This window comes from Cnephaeus nilssonii, assembly GCF_951640355.1.
Source record: "Cnephaeus nilssonii genome assembly, chromosome: 8".
Classification (NCBI taxonomy): domain Eukaryota; kingdom Metazoa; phylum Chordata; class Mammalia; order Chiroptera; family Vespertilionidae; genus Cnephaeus; species Cnephaeus nilssonii.
Genome location: NC_137079.1, coordinates 60,156,547 through 60,173,092, shown reverse-complemented (window position 1 = coordinate 60,173,092; position 16,546 = coordinate 60,156,547). Strand labels below are relative to the sequence as shown.

The 16,546-nt window shown below is 41.3% G+C and overlaps 1 protein-coding gene across 4 annotated transcripts in view; it reads right to left on the bottom strand.

Annotated features, from left to right (window-relative positions):
- Window positions 1–16,546, bottom strand: part of TBC1D4 (TBC1 domain family member 4) — a 208,838-nt gene that overhangs the window by 45,594 nt on the left and 146,698 nt on the right. For 3 of the 4 annotated variants that reach the window (XM_079778638.1, XM_079778635.1, XM_079778637.1), the window contains exons 6-8: window positions 13,854–13,945; window positions 13,473–13,583; window positions 8,570–8,689 (exon numbers count right to left, since the gene is read on the bottom strand). In XM_079778638.1, the coding sequence (XP_079634764.1) occupies window positions 8,570–8,689; window positions 13,473–13,583; window positions 13,854–13,945 (323 nt within the window). Of the gene's footprint in view, window positions 1–8,569; window positions 8,690–9,810; window positions 9,858–13,472; window positions 13,584–13,853; window positions 13,946–16,546 lie in introns of all 4 variants that reach the window. The other variant, XM_079778636.1, reaches the window with a different exon arrangement.

Below are 16,546 nucleotides of genomic sequence, written 5' to 3'. Positions count from 1 at the left end.
CACTCAATTTTCTTGGCAGTATTAACAGCCATTCCAGCACAGTAAATAGAACTATTCACCATCTATTTCCAGTATTCTTCACTCAGCCTTTAGATGACTAGATATCAGACCAAGCTTTTTGGAGTTATTTTGGTTACAAGGTTAAACATTGTTCATCCCCACCATCAGTGTAAGAGAGTCACACTAACTTTGTGTGTCATGTAGATAAACACAAATTGGAAGGTAAAGCACAGCTAACCACCACATGGTTTAATACATACAACCTTCCTACGACCAATATCGCAAACATCGTAATTCACATTGCAGGATTATAACAGACACAGGTTAAGAAGAGAAAACTGCATCCTAAAATGTGTGGATTTAAGTTTCATTCATTATTCCATAATCCAAAACAACTTCAATGAAGCATTACTCTCTAAAAAGACTAAATAACAGTCTGCTTCAATATTGGTGAATATTGGATCTTATTTTTCTTTTCACATACCTTTGGTGTAGATCTCATAGATGGTCTAAGAAAGAGGAACCTAAGAAATCATGTTATATACAGTGTGAGGCAAAAGTAGGTTTACAGTTGTGAGTATGGGAGTTTATTCTTGTATTATTACTTATTGATTATTGTATTACTTGCCATACAAACAACTGTAAACCTACTTTTGCTCCACTCTGCATTTCCCTCACTTCATATAGGAAGAAACTGAAGCCAACTTTTGAAGGAAAGAGGATGGAAGGGCAGGCTGGCACCACATCCTACAGAAGGTCTTAAGAGACACACCACAGACTGAGGCATTCTCTGTAACTCTAAACCCACAGAAAAGCTCTAAAAAGAAGAACTAGAAATACAAACCATGTGACAAACTCTGCAAAATAAAAAACTCATGAAATTTGTACAGCAGTTTACAGTTTTAATGTTTTGTGGCCATACTTTCCAGGGTTTAATTTTTGGAGGGAAGAGTGTTAAATTTCATTTTCATTTTTAATCAAATTAATATCTGCACAAAATTTCAAAAGCCAAATTGTGCTACCAAGCTCAAAATGAAAAGTGACAGTCACCACCCCGCCCCCTCTCTCACACACTGAATCCCATTCTCCAAAAGCAAATACTTGAAAGTGCATTCAAATACTTGCTTCCGGTATTCAGCTTATATTCCTATTCCTAATCTTTCCGCTTTAGGCACTATTTATTCACTTCCTACTTCGGAAGATGAGACTTTAGTATTCTTACTTCATTACCCACCCCTAACACACACTCCCTTTCTCGCTTCTCTCAATAGTTATATCCCAGGTTTCAGTTAAAACAATAATTTGTGATTAGATTATTATGACTTTGTAAATAGTGTTTGCATCTGAGCTATATATTTGACTATCACTACAACTTATAACTTGTGCAATTTGTTTTTCAAAGAGTTAGCGATCACTAATGTATTACAGAAATCACCAACAGATCTCAGTATAGTCAACCCATAATCTATCAATTACATTTTTTCTTTTCTTTTCATTTGAGCTACCCATTATGAAGGCCTCTGTCTCCTGCCCCAGTCTGGACTGGCTGCAATGTAGGCTTGCTAAACAGATCTGCCCTGTCTTTTCCTTCACTATTAACCTAGAAATATCTTTTAATGCTACCCCGGAATTTCTGTTTCCTTGATCCCAGGTCTTCCTCTTCCTCAGTTTACTTCTGCATTTTGATGGAGCACGTATTCCAAGTGCTTTCTGACAAAAGGGAGACTGGGAAATATTTTTTTTAACTTACACATCTGTAAATGTCATTATTCTACGCTTATATTTCACTAACAGTTTGGCTGAATATATAACTTTGGTTACAAACGTTCCTTCACAATGCGAGCATTGCTCAAGTGTCTTCTGGCACCGAAGACTGATGCCATTGTGATTGAGCCTTTGTATGGCCTGCTCTCTCTCTCTGGAACTGATTCTAAGTTTACCCTTGGGCGTTCTGAAATTTCACAACCCTGGGCCTTGGCATGGCTTTATTCAGTCGTTCTATTGTACAGATTCTGAGCCCATTAAATCCGGAAACATGTCCATTAGCTCTGGGAAATTTCTGAAATGATTTCTTTGAAAATGTCTGCATGCACTTTCCCTTTCTGGAACTCCTACCATTTGGCTATTGGATCTTCAGACTAATCTTTTGACTTTTTACCCTGTTCTCCTATTTTCCATCTCTTTACCATTTTGCTTTACTTTCTTGAAGATTTTTTTTTAACTCTAGCTTCCTAGACTTTTATTGACTTTTTCTTTTGATGTCTATTATCAGAAAGTTTTAAGAGTTCTTTCTTGTTCTCAATCGACTTTTATATTTATGGTATCCTATCTTGTTTCATAGAAGCAATATTTATTCTTATCTATGTATATTACTTACAGTTTTATATTACTGGTGGCTCTCTAAATAACAATTATATATCAATAAAATTAAGAGATGCATGCTTATCGTGTGCTATGTACTATATTAAGCATTTTACACTGCATTATCTCATTTATTCCTCACAAAAATTATGTGAGGGAGGTGTCGTTTTTAGCTCAACTTTACAGATAAAGGGACTGAAGCTCTGATATGATTATGTTGCCAAAGCTTACACTGCTAGTTAAAGGACAAAGCATCGATTTGAACCCAGGAAGCACAATTTCAAAGTGAAGCTCTTGAGCTCTTACTCAATACTCCTCCCTGAAGATAGAGCTTTGTGAAAAGTAGAATTACAAACAAAACTAACTAGCCTTCATTGATTAAGTGTAGTTATGCAAATGCATAGAATCTGATCAAGGTTATTTCAGTTCTTCAGTTCTATAACATGTCATACTTCCAATAATAAACTGTATTTGCGGATGATAAATGACTGGGTAACTGTGTGTGGCCAAGAGGTAAAGATTATGAAGACCAGGTCACTTTCTGCAATTTTTTTAGCTGCTGCTTACATGCCAACCTAACTGGTTATCTTAAACAGGTTATTTGGTCACAATAGTAAAAGTAGTAAGATGGGTACTGAACCATTTGCATTATTATAATAGCAACTTAAATCACACATTTTACTCACAGTGGTATTTTATCAATGTATTGCGTGTGCATGTATATGTGTGTATAAAAAAAACAACACTGAGGTGTTGGGGATTCATCCATCTTGTAGCATGTATCAGTACTTCATCTCTTTTTATCTATATTTCATTGTATGGCTTTTCCAGCTTTTTAAGGTTTAAACTTAGATTATTAAATTTGTACCTTTCTTCTTTCTAACATGGATGTTTAGTGCTGTAAACTTTCATGTAAGCACTAATTATTTCCATCATACTTACTAAGGGTTTCTTTATTCTTCTTCTAATTGAATACATTGCTTTTCTTCTATTATCAGTATTATCTTTTGGTTTTTAATGTCCTTTAATATTCCAAGAAAAAGGTAACAGGATGAGGAACACGACAGCTGATGAATATGTCCATCAGGCTCAATTATAATACTCCCTGAAGAATTTAAAGATGCTTTTTTTTTCAAGCAAGCACTTCACCCAATCAGTACATTTCTATCATGTTCTTGACCAAATGCCTGAGATCAGAGTTTTTAATCTTGGCACTACTGACATTTGGTTTGGACCTGATAATTCTTTGTTGTTGTTTCTTTTTTTTTTAAATTACTCCTCACCTGAGTATATTTTTTCCATTGCTTTTTAAAGAGAGTGGAACGTGAAACACCAACACATCTATTGGTTGCCTCCATGCCCCAACTGAGGCCAGGGTTGGAAACTGCAACCCAGGTTTTTTTTAAAAAAAAGAAAACTTACTGTTTTAATTATTTGCACATTTTCAACAAGTAAGGACAATGGATATTACTTTGAAGAAAGCATGAAATGAGGACTGTTTTCCAATGACTCACACTTTAATTTATAGACCTTTTTTAGAAATATGTATATTAATAAATATATTCGTAAATATTCTCTTTTGGTAAACTTCAACTTGAGAAAAAGCAACAAACAATCAGAATACAAGACTGTGTTTTCACCTCTGAACAGACAACTGTTCAGTTTTACTATACTGTGATTTGGTAACACATGTGTCAAGCCGTCTCCCTTGGACCCACTTTTTGATTGTCAGTGATCTGAGCTTCTCAGCTATTTAAAAATGTATCCAATTTCATAAACAATTACAGTCAGTTAAATAAAGTATTTTTACATTTAAAAATGACAGTAATTATGAGTCGAACTTTATGACTGAAGTGTCAATTTTCTACTTTTTACTCAAAGAGAAAAAAAACAAACTTTAGAAGTACACAAAACCCCTTCTCTATGTAACCTCTGACACAACATGGGCAGCTGCCAACCCTCTCAGTAAGCCCATTCTGCTGCACATGGTGCAAGCAAGACCTTGTTTGGTCACGTAATTTATGACACTTGGCGGCATTGGTGACATAAAATCTACAGTATCCACCTTGAGCAAAACAGACTGGCTGTGCTCTTGTTTAAAGTGTCATTACCGTCATTCAAAGCTACATAAGTGGCACTTCAAAGACAGCGGTGCAGGTGTTGTGCAGGATGCCAAAGTGCTAGCTGGGTTAAGAGAGAAACTCTACATGTCCTTGTGTCATTTGGTAAATAGCAAGGTTCCAGAGCTCCCACTGTTTGCACCACTTCATATCTATAATGTGATACTCTGCTAATATACTGACAGTTCACCCTCACAGTAATGGGAGGTAAGCTGATAATAGTATGCCTGTTTCATAAATGGGGAAACTATAGCTTAGAGAAGGTAAGTAATTTGTCCAAAAATCATAAATATAAAATCTGCTATGGCCAGGTCTTGAATTTACATCCCCTGACCACCTATCTAAATGGACTTTTTATTAAAATTCTCACCAACACACCATGGGAGACAGGGTAAAGAGGGGAGGGAGGGAAGAAAAAGAGGCGAAGGAGGGAAGGAAGGAAGGAAAGGAGGGGAGGGAGGAAGGGAGAGAAGGAAGGAAAGGAGGGGAGAGGGAAGGAAGGAAAGAAAGGAGCAGGGAGGGAGGGAGGGAGGGAGGGAAGGAGGGAGGGAGGGAGGAGAAAGAACATTTTGGAAAAAATACATAATACATTTTGGAGAAAATAAGGTAGTAAAATTTTATGAAAATTTAACACACTTTTGAGTAACCTCCTAGATACTCTTTTTCTAGATTCTGTGTCTGGTGATAAAATAATAGCACTGAAAGCTGCATGCTTGCTGTGGGGCTTCTGATAGACTTAGAAGAATCTCAACCATTAAGAAAAATACCTATCAAGATATTTTGATTTCTAGCAAAATAAAAAAAATAAGAGCACTATATGTTGGAAGTTACAATGTCCTAATGCTATTGCGCTTTCTTGACCTTGACACTCTTGAAGATAACAGGCTACTAATTATCTTGTGGATTATACTATACTAGAGGCCCAGTGCACGAAATTCGTGCATGGAGGGGGGGTGTCCCTAAGCCCAGCCTGCACCCTCTCCAATCTGGGACCCCTCGAGGGATGTACGGCTGCCCTCTCACAATCCAGGACTGCTAGCTCCCAACTGCTCGCCTGCCTGCCTTCCTGATTGCCCCTAACCACTTCTGCCTGTCAGCCTGATCATCCCATAACCACTCCCCTGCCAGCCTGATTGCCCCCAACTGCCCTCCCCTGCAAGCCTGGTCCTCCCCCCCCAACTACTCTCCCCTACAGGCCTGGTCCCTCGCAACTGCCCTCCCCTGCTGGCCTGATTGCCCCCAACTGCCCTCCCTTGCAGGCCTGGTCTCTCCCAACTGCCCTCCCCTGCTGGCCATCTTGTGGTGGCCATCTTGTGTCCACATGGGGGCAGCCATCTTTGATCACATGGGGACAGCCATCTTGTGAGTTGGAGTGACGGTCAATTTGCATATTATTATTTTATTAGATAGGATAGAGGCCTGGTGCACGTGTGGGGGCTGGCTGGTTTGTACTGAAGGGTGTCCCAGATCAGGGTGGGGGTTCCCTTGGGACATGGGGTGGCCTGGGCAAGGGGCTTGTGGTGGTTTACAGGCTAGCCATGCCCCCTGGCGACCCAAGTGGAGGCCCTGGTATCTGGGATTTATTTATCTTCTATAATTGAAACTTTGTAGCTTTGAGCAGAGGAGGCCAAGGCAGGCCAGGGCTGCGGAAGCTTGGCTTCCTCCATCACCGGGAGCAACTCAAGCCTCCTGCTCTCTCCAGCTCCGTGGATGCCACCATATTTGTTGGGATTTATTTATCTTCTATAATTGAAACTTTGTAGCTTTGAGTGGAGGCCTGGGCCTGCCAGGGTGTGCGGAAAGCTTGGCTTCCTCCATTGCCAGGGAAACCCAAGCCTCCTGCTCTCTCCGTTGCCGTAGCCATCTTGGTTGGGTTAATTTGCATACTCACTCCTGATTGGCTGGTGGGCGTGGCTTGTGGGTGTAGAGGAGTGATGGCTAATTTGAATATTACTCTTTTATTAGATAGGATAATAAAAGCCTAATATGATAAGTGTCTGACTGTTTGTTCAACCATTCGACCAGTCACTTTGACATGCACTGACCACCAGGGGGTAGATGCTCGGACCAGTAGGTTAGCTTGCTGGGATTGGGCGAGAGGGCCGGACATGCCCTGGAGCCCTCCTGCGGTCCCTCCCCAGCCAGCCAACCTCCCGTGGTCTTTCCCCAGCCCTGATTGTACACCAGTGGGGTCCCTTAGCCTGGCCTGTGCCCTCTACAAATCTGGGACCCCTTGGGGGATGTCAGAGAGCCAGTTTCGGCCCAATCCCCGCAGGCCAGGCCGAGGGACCCCACTGGTGCACGAATCCATGCACTAGGCCTCTAGTAGAGAATAACTTGAGTTTGTTGATATTTCTTCATGATCAGGTTCAGGTCTGCCCCTTTAGCAGAAATACCACCGAAGTATTCTTTGTATCATATGTCCCATTGGTGATGATGTTCAATTTCATTACTCCATTGTAAACTTACTATTTTCCTCTTTGTAAACAGTAAGTATTAATTAAATCATGTTCAAACTCTCAATGTATTCATTTATTTTTCATGTCAGAATAGACTCATGGTTTCCTATGTTATGCAATAGATTCATCTGTTGCTATCATTCATTTTGATGCTCATATTGTCTCAGGTGTCACCAGTGGGAGCCCTTCATGGTTTCTATGTCTTTATGACATAGCAGCATCTTTCTCTGAGCACTTCCTTACTAGCTAGATTACCAACATACTCTGGTCTTATCTTGTACTTTCCCTACAGTCCTGGAACTATCCATTTCTCCCAGGATCATGGTTGTCTCTTGTAGAATGATATATAGAAACACAAGTCTGTGTATTAGTTGTCACCCAGCAAGACTTAATTCATTACCTGATATTATTTGTAGAAAAGCTAGTCCCAGCTCCTATCAGTGGAAGGGCCAGAGACCATATGTACACATTTACACACACATGTCAATACATGTATTATATGTATAATATATAAAATTCTATTCCTCAAAAATATAGGTGATAGACAAATGATTCATAGATAGATAGATAGATAGATAGATAGATAGATAGATAGATAGATAACCAAGATTCCACGCTGTTACTTCTGAGTTGAATCCAACAACACAGGATTCATTATAATTTCCTCCCTTTGCATATTTGTAATTCCTTTCTCCCAACATCCCACTATCTTAATACATTATATCTTGGATCAGTCCCCTCTGTGTAACTGGTCTCCACAACTGTCACCTCACAGACACTCTCCCCATCCTACTCAGGTTCCAACACCCATGCTCAGACTGCCACCCCGAGCCATGGTCATCATCCCCACCCGGCATAGACTCCAGCTCCTTGTATCGGGCACCAGGAGTGCTTTCTCCCCTCCACTCTGGCTCTGACACCCTGCACTGGGCATCATCAACTCAGGCTGCAACTTCCTAAGCTGACACCCTCCTCACCACACTCTGGTTCCCACATGCTGCCTTGGGCAACCCCACATACAGCACCCACTAGGCACTGTCTCCCTGCTCTGAGCCACTGCGGTTCCCCTGCCCTCCAGCCCCAAGACACCTGCCTGGCTTGATCTCACTAACAGCATTAGGACTGAATTATTCAGGAAGAAGAAAATGAAGGGGAATAGGTATCACTTTGCTTATTTTTAAATAGACTATGTTCTCCCTTCCAAATTTACTAAAAGGAATACATAAATTTCTGTTCACTTATATCAATATTTTCAGCATTTCCTATCAGCTCCTAAAATGAGCAAAAGAAGGATTTCTTTATAACTTTATGTGGCAAATGATTAAAAAGATCCTTTAGTATTGGGTGTTAATGTTCTATTTTCTCTTTTCTATACATATATATCTTCACTAATAAATCTCTAATGCTGAAATTCAGATACTATAATAACCAGAATAAACCTATATCTGAGAATGAAATTTAGTCCGAGAGATTATTTTAAATAAGTGTTAACAAAATTACAGTTATTGTGGTAGTTTTTGTTGTGTGTTTTTTTTAAAAAAAAAAAAAAAACTTTTCTGTGAGTCAGTTGAGAATGAAGCAAAGCAGTTAAAGAACACAGATATTAAAAGGGTCTCAGTGTACTCTTACCCTTGAAAAGATATTCTCCAGGGAACTAGTTAAAGATCTCTTAGCTTTATTTTTCAGAACATCAAGTTTGAACCTTCCACTGCTTGTTGCATTTTCCGGGATTGTACTATTTGAAAAAGTCTATAGAAAGAAAAACAGATAAATTTTAGTTGGGAATACTCAAGGTTAATAGAGGCTTTAAAGACACCATTAAAAAGCACAAGAATTCTTCTGCAGTTCTATTAAGGAGTAATAATTTAGGTTCCACACTGTGAACAGACAGATTATAAGGAAAGGGCTTTACTTTTTAATACTGTAAGTAATAAAAAGACAGAAATAAGATATTTCCTTTATGCCTTTTCTTTCTGCTAATTTATTCCATCTGCATTTAACAAAAAAATACACTGGAAATGTTTTTATTGTTGTTATTTTGATTATCAACTATAGCCATCCCTTTTGAAGTTGCATATTTGTATCCAAATTGCCAAGGAAAGTACAGGAAATATGTTTGAAAAACAATGCATTTTCTGGAAAGCTGGATTCCTCTATGGCCTCTATTACAATTCCATTGTCTTTTTTGCTGTTGTTGTTATTAATCCTCACCTGAGGGTATTTTTTCCATTGATTTCTTAGAGAGAGTGGAAGGGAGGGAGGTTGGGAAAGAGAAACAGAAAGGGAAGAAATATTAGCAGGAACTACAATTTGTTAAAAATCTTTCTTTATAGTGTCCTCCATCACACAAAAAACAATGCACATACTAGTAACTACTCACCCACTGTTTTTGTCCTTCTGGTCAACATCACTATCACCATCAATAACTGATATAAGCAAACCCATTAGTAGATTTTAGTCTACAGACCCATAGACAGAGAGTAGGCAGACAGCTCTCAGTGGTGGGGAGGGAGGGTGTTGGGGAGGATTAAGCAAAAAAGAAAAAAGAAGAGAGACAGAACTCACTGACATGGACAACAGTGTGGTGATTGCAGGGGTGGGGGTGGGTGGAGATGGAAGAGGGCATAGAGGAGATAAATGGCTATGGAAAAAATAGCTAAATAAACAACATCTCAACACCTTCTGGGGAAAAAAAAAAGATTTTAGTCTTTGTCTCTTGACCTTCCATTGTTGATCATATTTCAGCTCTCCTACCTTGGTCACCTACCATAATAAACCTTTCTAAGCCCCTTTATACTCCACTAGCGTTCCCGTTGCAGGAAAAATCCTGCAATAGGGAACACTTATTTTTCAGAACATCAAGTTTGAACCTTCCACTGCTTGTCGCATTTTCCGGGATTGTACTATTTGAAAAAGTCTATAGAAAGAAAAACTGCACTCTACCCCGCCCCGCCTCTGCTCCTCCCTTGTCCCCCGGCCCGCCTTCTCTGCCAGCCCGCCCCGCTCTCCTTCCTTCTCCCCCGGCCCCACCTCCGCTCCTCCCTTCTCCCCTCCCCCACCCACCCCCCCCCCCCGCTTGCTTGCTTCCCCGCAGCTTTGCTCCCTTCAGCATCTCTTGGCTTCTTTCTAAGCTGTCTTGATATGCAAATTAGCCGCCATATTTGTTGGGGTAATTTGCATACTCGTCCTGATTGGTTGGTGGACGTGGCTTGACTGGTGGGCGTGGCTTGGGTGTAGTGAAGGTGTGGTCAATTTGCATATTTGTCTATTATTAGATAGGATTACTCCCTTTCAGTCTTGTTCACTGACTCAATGTTAATCCACTCATTGCCTGAAATGTGGGTGTTCCTCAGCACATCCCCCTCTGACTTTCAATCTCTGGCAAAGCTCATTTTCTCCATATTTACACTTCCAACTCAAATGCCTCCATTTTTTAAATTAATCCATTTTTCTAATTAAATCTCAAGCACATTTCTTAAACTCTTACTTCTCATTTCCATCCCGTACCCCACTCTCATCTTCCTTCTGTATTTTCTACCTCCGTTTTATCCAGTCCCCCCAAATGTGAAACCCTGAAGTCTCTCCCTTCCTTTACGTATCTATCCAGTCAGACACTAAATCCTAATGATCATGCCTCCCATAGCCCTGGACTCAGTTCCTCTCCAGTGTTCTAGTTTGGCCTATCACCCAAACAAAATTTTCAAGACAGAACCATTCAATCTATTTGTGTACCCATGCTATCTCTGCCTGGTAATACTTACATCATTGTACTAGTCACACCTTATATCCATATTTTAATTTATTTGAGTACATGTTGGTTTCTCCTCCTAAATAGTTAGATGGCAGAAAAGAGCTGTCATTATTCATCACCGCTGCCTAGTAACAGTATGCACATTATAAAAGTTTGTGCAAAAATTAAATGAATCACTTATCACATATTCCATTGTAAAATTCTCCGAACTTGAGAATGTGACTTTATTCCTAATGCTGTCAACACCCTCACCCACCAACCTGCTCCACAAATTGACTGTTACTGTGATAATAAAATTTTCTATTTCAAGTACAAATATGGTCTTCTCACACTCTTACTTAGCATCCTTCAATGACCAAGGCGTAGCACTGAAGGCTCTTCATCATCTCACCATTGCCTGTCCTTCCAGCCTTATTTCCCCATCAATCTCCAAGCGCCCCCTGAAAAACCAGTGTGTACTTCCTGGGCCTGCATGGCGCACGTGTTCACTCCTGGTCACAAAGTTACTATACAGCTTTGTGCTCAATGTCCCTTTCTTCAAACATACTTCCTCAACTTCTCTGATTAGCAAACTTTATCTCCCTTAAAATCCAGCTCCCCTCCCCCCCACACAAAAAATCTTCCTCTTGAATTCTTTCATTCTTCCCTCTACCCTACTCTCTACTCCAGATCAAAGACATACTGGTAGCTACTTTTTTGCTCACTGCACATCCTTTTAAAAAGCTACTTTGGCTCAGTGGATAGAGCGTCGGCCTGCGGACTCAAGGGTCCCAGGTTTGATTCCGGTCGGGGGCATGTACCTTGATTGCGGGCACATACCCAGTGGGGAGCGTTCAGGAGGCAGCTGATCAATGTTTCTCTCTCATCGATGTTTCTGGCTCTCTATCCCTCTCCCTTACTCTCTGTAAAAAATCAATAAAATATATATTTTTTAAAAAGCTACTGTATTTTCGGTGTATAAGACGACTGGGCGTATAAGATTTTCCTGGGTTAAAAAGTCTTCTTATACGCCGGAAAATACGGTATTTGGTAAGCTCTTTTTGGGGGGAAGGGTAGATTTCTCTTTCAACAATCTACCGTATTTTCCGGCGTATAAGACGACTTTTAACCCAGGAAAATCTTATACGCCCAGTCGTCTTATATGCCGGAATATACGGTATTTTGTTGCCTCTATTATGGGTGTCCATCTAACTGTTTGCAACCCCCTTTGGAATATCTGAACCCTTCTCTGGAGGGAGCATCATTTATTCTTCACGGTTTTGTTCACCATTATCACACAGGTTGGCTCATAGAAGGTTCTCTGGAAGAGCCTGTTCAATGAATAAGTTAAGGAATCACCAATAAAATGATATGTTATTTGTATCGCATTGATCAGACCGTCAAACCTCAGAAGGAAGGTAGGGGAGGGTGGGGGTAAGGGGGAGAGATCAACCAAAGGACTTATATACATGCATATAAGCATAACCCAATGGACACAGACACCAGGAGGGTGAGGGCATGAGGGGCGGGGGACAAAAAGGGAGGGATAAAGACACATATGTAACACCTTAATCAATAAAGGGGAAAAAAGTGATATGTGATTTGTTCTGAATAAAGTGAAATAAAGGCATAACCTGAATTAGTGTTATTAAGAAGTAAATATGTCATCAGCTCTTTACATGCTGTTGGTGGTGGTATTGCTTTATTTATATGCAACTGGAGACACATTCTAAACCATGTGCACAAAAAGAGCATTCATTAGTTTGCAGCCAGAATAGCTGTCTCCATGATATTACTGCTTCTTTGGGTGTTTGCTACTTACCAATCAAGACCTTGTGGACTGACAAGAAACTTGCCACTCCCATAAAGGATTTAAATTAGGGGCATTGCCCATAATAGAAGTTATCACCAGAAATAACTTATGACTGCCTAGCTGGTGTGGCTCAGTGGCTGAGTTTAGGCCTGTGAACCAGGATTCCCAGCCAGGGCACAAGCCCGGGTTGCAGACTCGATCCCCAGTGGGGGGCATGCAAGAGGCAGCTGATCAATAATGATTCTCTCTCATCAGTGATGTTTCTATCTCTCTCTCCCTCTCCCTTCTTCTCTGAAATCCATAAAAATATTTTTAAAAAAAGAAATAATTTATGACCTATCTATAGGGCAGGGCAAACTCCTAATTACTGAACAACTACTCTTCTTATCATCCTACAATGACTTTCCTCCCCTCAGAAGCCCAAGGCACCCTTACCTCAGAATGTCACACAGTCCGCATTTCCCTTTCTGTCTCTGAAACTCAACCTCTCTCGTATATGGGATCTCTGCCTCTCAAGTATGTGGGGTTCCCGTACACAAGTGTGTAATTAAATTGGGTCTTTTTCTCTTATTCATCTGCCTCAGGTCTACTTGATTATTAGAGCAGCCCCCCCCCCAAAAAAAAAAAAAAAGCCTAGAAGGGTGGAGGAAAGTTCCTTCCTACCCAACATGTTCCCATAAATTTAAAATAAAATAATAGATTAGTGTAACTGAAATTTCCTGTTTACCCTAAATCATGAAATTTTATTAATGATTTTATACCAAAAAAAAAAAACCACAAATGTTTTTACATTTTAAACCATTATTTTATCTCAATGTGCCAATGCCCATTTAAATTTCCTAAGAAGCTCCTAAAATGCTGACAAATAAATCTGATAGGACTTGAGCCCTAAAGGTAGAAGGCAAAGGAAGGAAACTCCTTTCCCACTTTCCATGGTAATCTGATTGCACAGAGAAACAAAACAAGGTCAAGGAAGAGCCTCTGCTCACCGTCGGGCCTTCCCCGATGTGAACGTGTGTCTTCTGCTTGGCTTCACACAGCTGCCTCAGGTGCAAAATCACAAGTTCATTTTCCTCTTGGTCACTGACTGGCTTCATTTTCTGTTGAACAGACAAACCAAGAGCACACTATGGCAACACGGCTTCTCTTGTTTAATTTTATTCCCACTTGGTTTTATCTGTCTGGCAGACACACCTAAGAAAGCTCAGCATTTGGCTGCTCTTAAAAGCACACGTACCAGTGGCATTCCAGTTCCTACCCAATGATACAATGTTTAACTTCAGATACAGAAATAAGAAAAAGAACTTAGAAAAACAGGATCCAATTCTCATTCCTTATGTCTTATTTGTGAGGATTATAAGTGAGGTTACCTGGACTCGTTCAAAGATGTCAGCTTGCTCATTATCTGTCAGGGATGAGAGATGCCTCTGAATTACCAGTTTGGCTCTTGGGGGGTAGAGACCTAAGGAAAATGATGGGGATAAGTATTAAGCATGCAGCTGCAGAAATCAGAATGAATATCATGTATCACAGCTTATCCCTTCATCAACAGGCTCCGAGGTTACATCTTCTCAAGGAGAGGTATACCTGCCTACAACAAACCTTGGAACACTACAGTGAAATCAAGAGGACATGATGGAGCCCTAGCTGGTTGGGCTCAGTGGATAGAGTGTCAGCCTGCAGGCGAAGGGTCCCAGGTTCGATTCCGGTCAAGGGCACATGCCTGGGGTTGCGGGCTCGATCCTCAGTAGGGGGCGTGCAGGAGGCAACCAATAAATGATTCTCTCTCATCATTGATGTTTCTATCTCTCCCTTCCCCTCTGAAATCAATAAAAATATGTTTTTTTATAAAAGAGGACATGATAGAAAACCTCATTACCAAAATCACTGGCCCCATCAGTGACCCTGAAGTCAGATTTATTAACAAAATAATTCTAAATGATACATCAACAGCTTAACCAGATACCATTGAATATAGTAACAATCTAACTAGCCACCACAGGAACTTGTGGTGAATTAACATTATCCTAGTTCCTGACATGGAAATCAAAGCTAAACACTAGCCTTGGCCAAAATCTCTAAGAATGAAACATGACCTTTAAAAAATAAAGACAAACAAATCCGGATGAGGCTGGGTCCCGGGTCCGGGTGAAGCCGTGCGCACCTGGGTCCAGGTGAGGCCAAGCACCCCCTGGGTCCAGGTGAGGCCACGTGCCCCTGGGTCCGGGTGAAGCCGTGCCCCTGGGTCCGGCCGAGACCAAACCAGAGGGAGTCGGACCTGCATTACCACCATTTGTCCACCATCCAGAGCTGAGGGGTCAGTGCCGACATGTACACATAAGGAACTGGTGGACATTGATATTGGGTCTCAAAAGAACTGTTGGTCCAGAAAGAAACTAACTATAGACTGATTCATTTGCCTGTCAGCATAACTATTATTGCTCGTCTCACATTCAGTTCTTACAAGTATATCTCTAGTGACACATGATCTCGCTCATCTAGGGGAAATGATGAACAACATAGACTGATGAACAAGAACAGAACCAGAAACAAGGAGGCATCGATCGGACTGTCGGGCCTCAGAGGGAGGATAGGGGAGAGTGGGGGGAGGAGGGAGAGTTCAACCAAAGGACTTGTGTGCATGCATACGAGCCTAACCAATGGTTAAGTTCAACAGGGGGTTGGGGCATCCGTGGGGAGGAGTGTGGGATGGGAATGGGGGAATGAGGACAAATATGTGACACCTTAATCAATAAAGAAATTAAAAAAATAAAAAATAATAAAATTAAAAAATGAAGACAAACTGATAATGTTAAAAGGTAGAGCTACAGCTTAGACAGGCACACCTCCCCCATCATGCAGCTCTTGTTCTGTGGTAATAAAACTTCAATAACAACATTAATATTTAGTGACATTTTTAATACTATCATTTTACCAAGAAAGTATTTGCTTCTTAAAATCATGTTATGTATTTATCTATCACATTGTTACACATAACTTATATTAAATCCTTGGACAAAAAAATTTTTCCCATAGAAACACTTTTTTATAATTGTTTTAAAAAGAGAAAATATAATTCATATTTACAATGATTCAAATGTTTTCATCTATTTTTAAGGAGACATAGTTTGGTGCCACTTATAACACTGATTGCTATTATATTTTTATTAGGAAGAGGATACCTAGCTATATATAATATTTAGTGAACCTTAGAAGTAATCTGGCACTTTAAAATCACTGAGAGAATCACATCAAAATATGTTTTGTTGTAAAAGAACTAGAATTCATTGATGGTTGTTGGAATGTGCACAGGGCCACCACTGAACCTGTTCTAAACCACTTGCATGTATACACTGAGTGGCCAGATTACTATGATCTCTGAACACATAATAATCTGGCCACTCAGTGTATATCCTATCTAATAATAGAGTAACATGTAAATTACCATCACTCCGCTACGCCCACTATTGGGCGGCGGGAGGCTGGGGGGCGGGACTCGGGGTGGCCTATCTGGCCATTGAGAGGCACGAATCCACTGCCACTGAGGGGGGCTACCCTGCTGTTGAGAGGCACAGGGGGCGGGACTCCCGCCCCCTGTGCCTCTCATTGGCCAGGTCCCCGGCCGCTGAGGGGGCCTGCCGCGGACACCCAGCTGCGCCTCTCAATGGCAGGGTAGCCAGGTGTCCGCGGCAGCCCCCCTCAGCGGCCGTTGAGAGGTGCAGGGGGTGGGAGTCCCACCCCCTGCGCCTCTCAACAGCAGGGTAGCCCCCCTCAGCGGCCACGGACCATCAAAAGTGGGGGAGCTGGGTGCCTGTCTGCTCCGGCACCAGGCCTTTCAGAAGCCTCCGCCGAGCCGGAGGCTTCTGAAAGGCCTGGTGCACCAGCGGACAGGCACCCAGCTCCACCGCGAAAAGCAAAAGCGTGTAGGGGACCCTACACGTGCATGATTCAATCATGCACTGGGCCTCTAGTCCTATATAAAAGGTTAATATGCAAATTGTCCCCTCGACCAGGAGTTCCACCAGCAGGCAGGCCAGCCAACCACCCATGTCCCCTCCCCCTG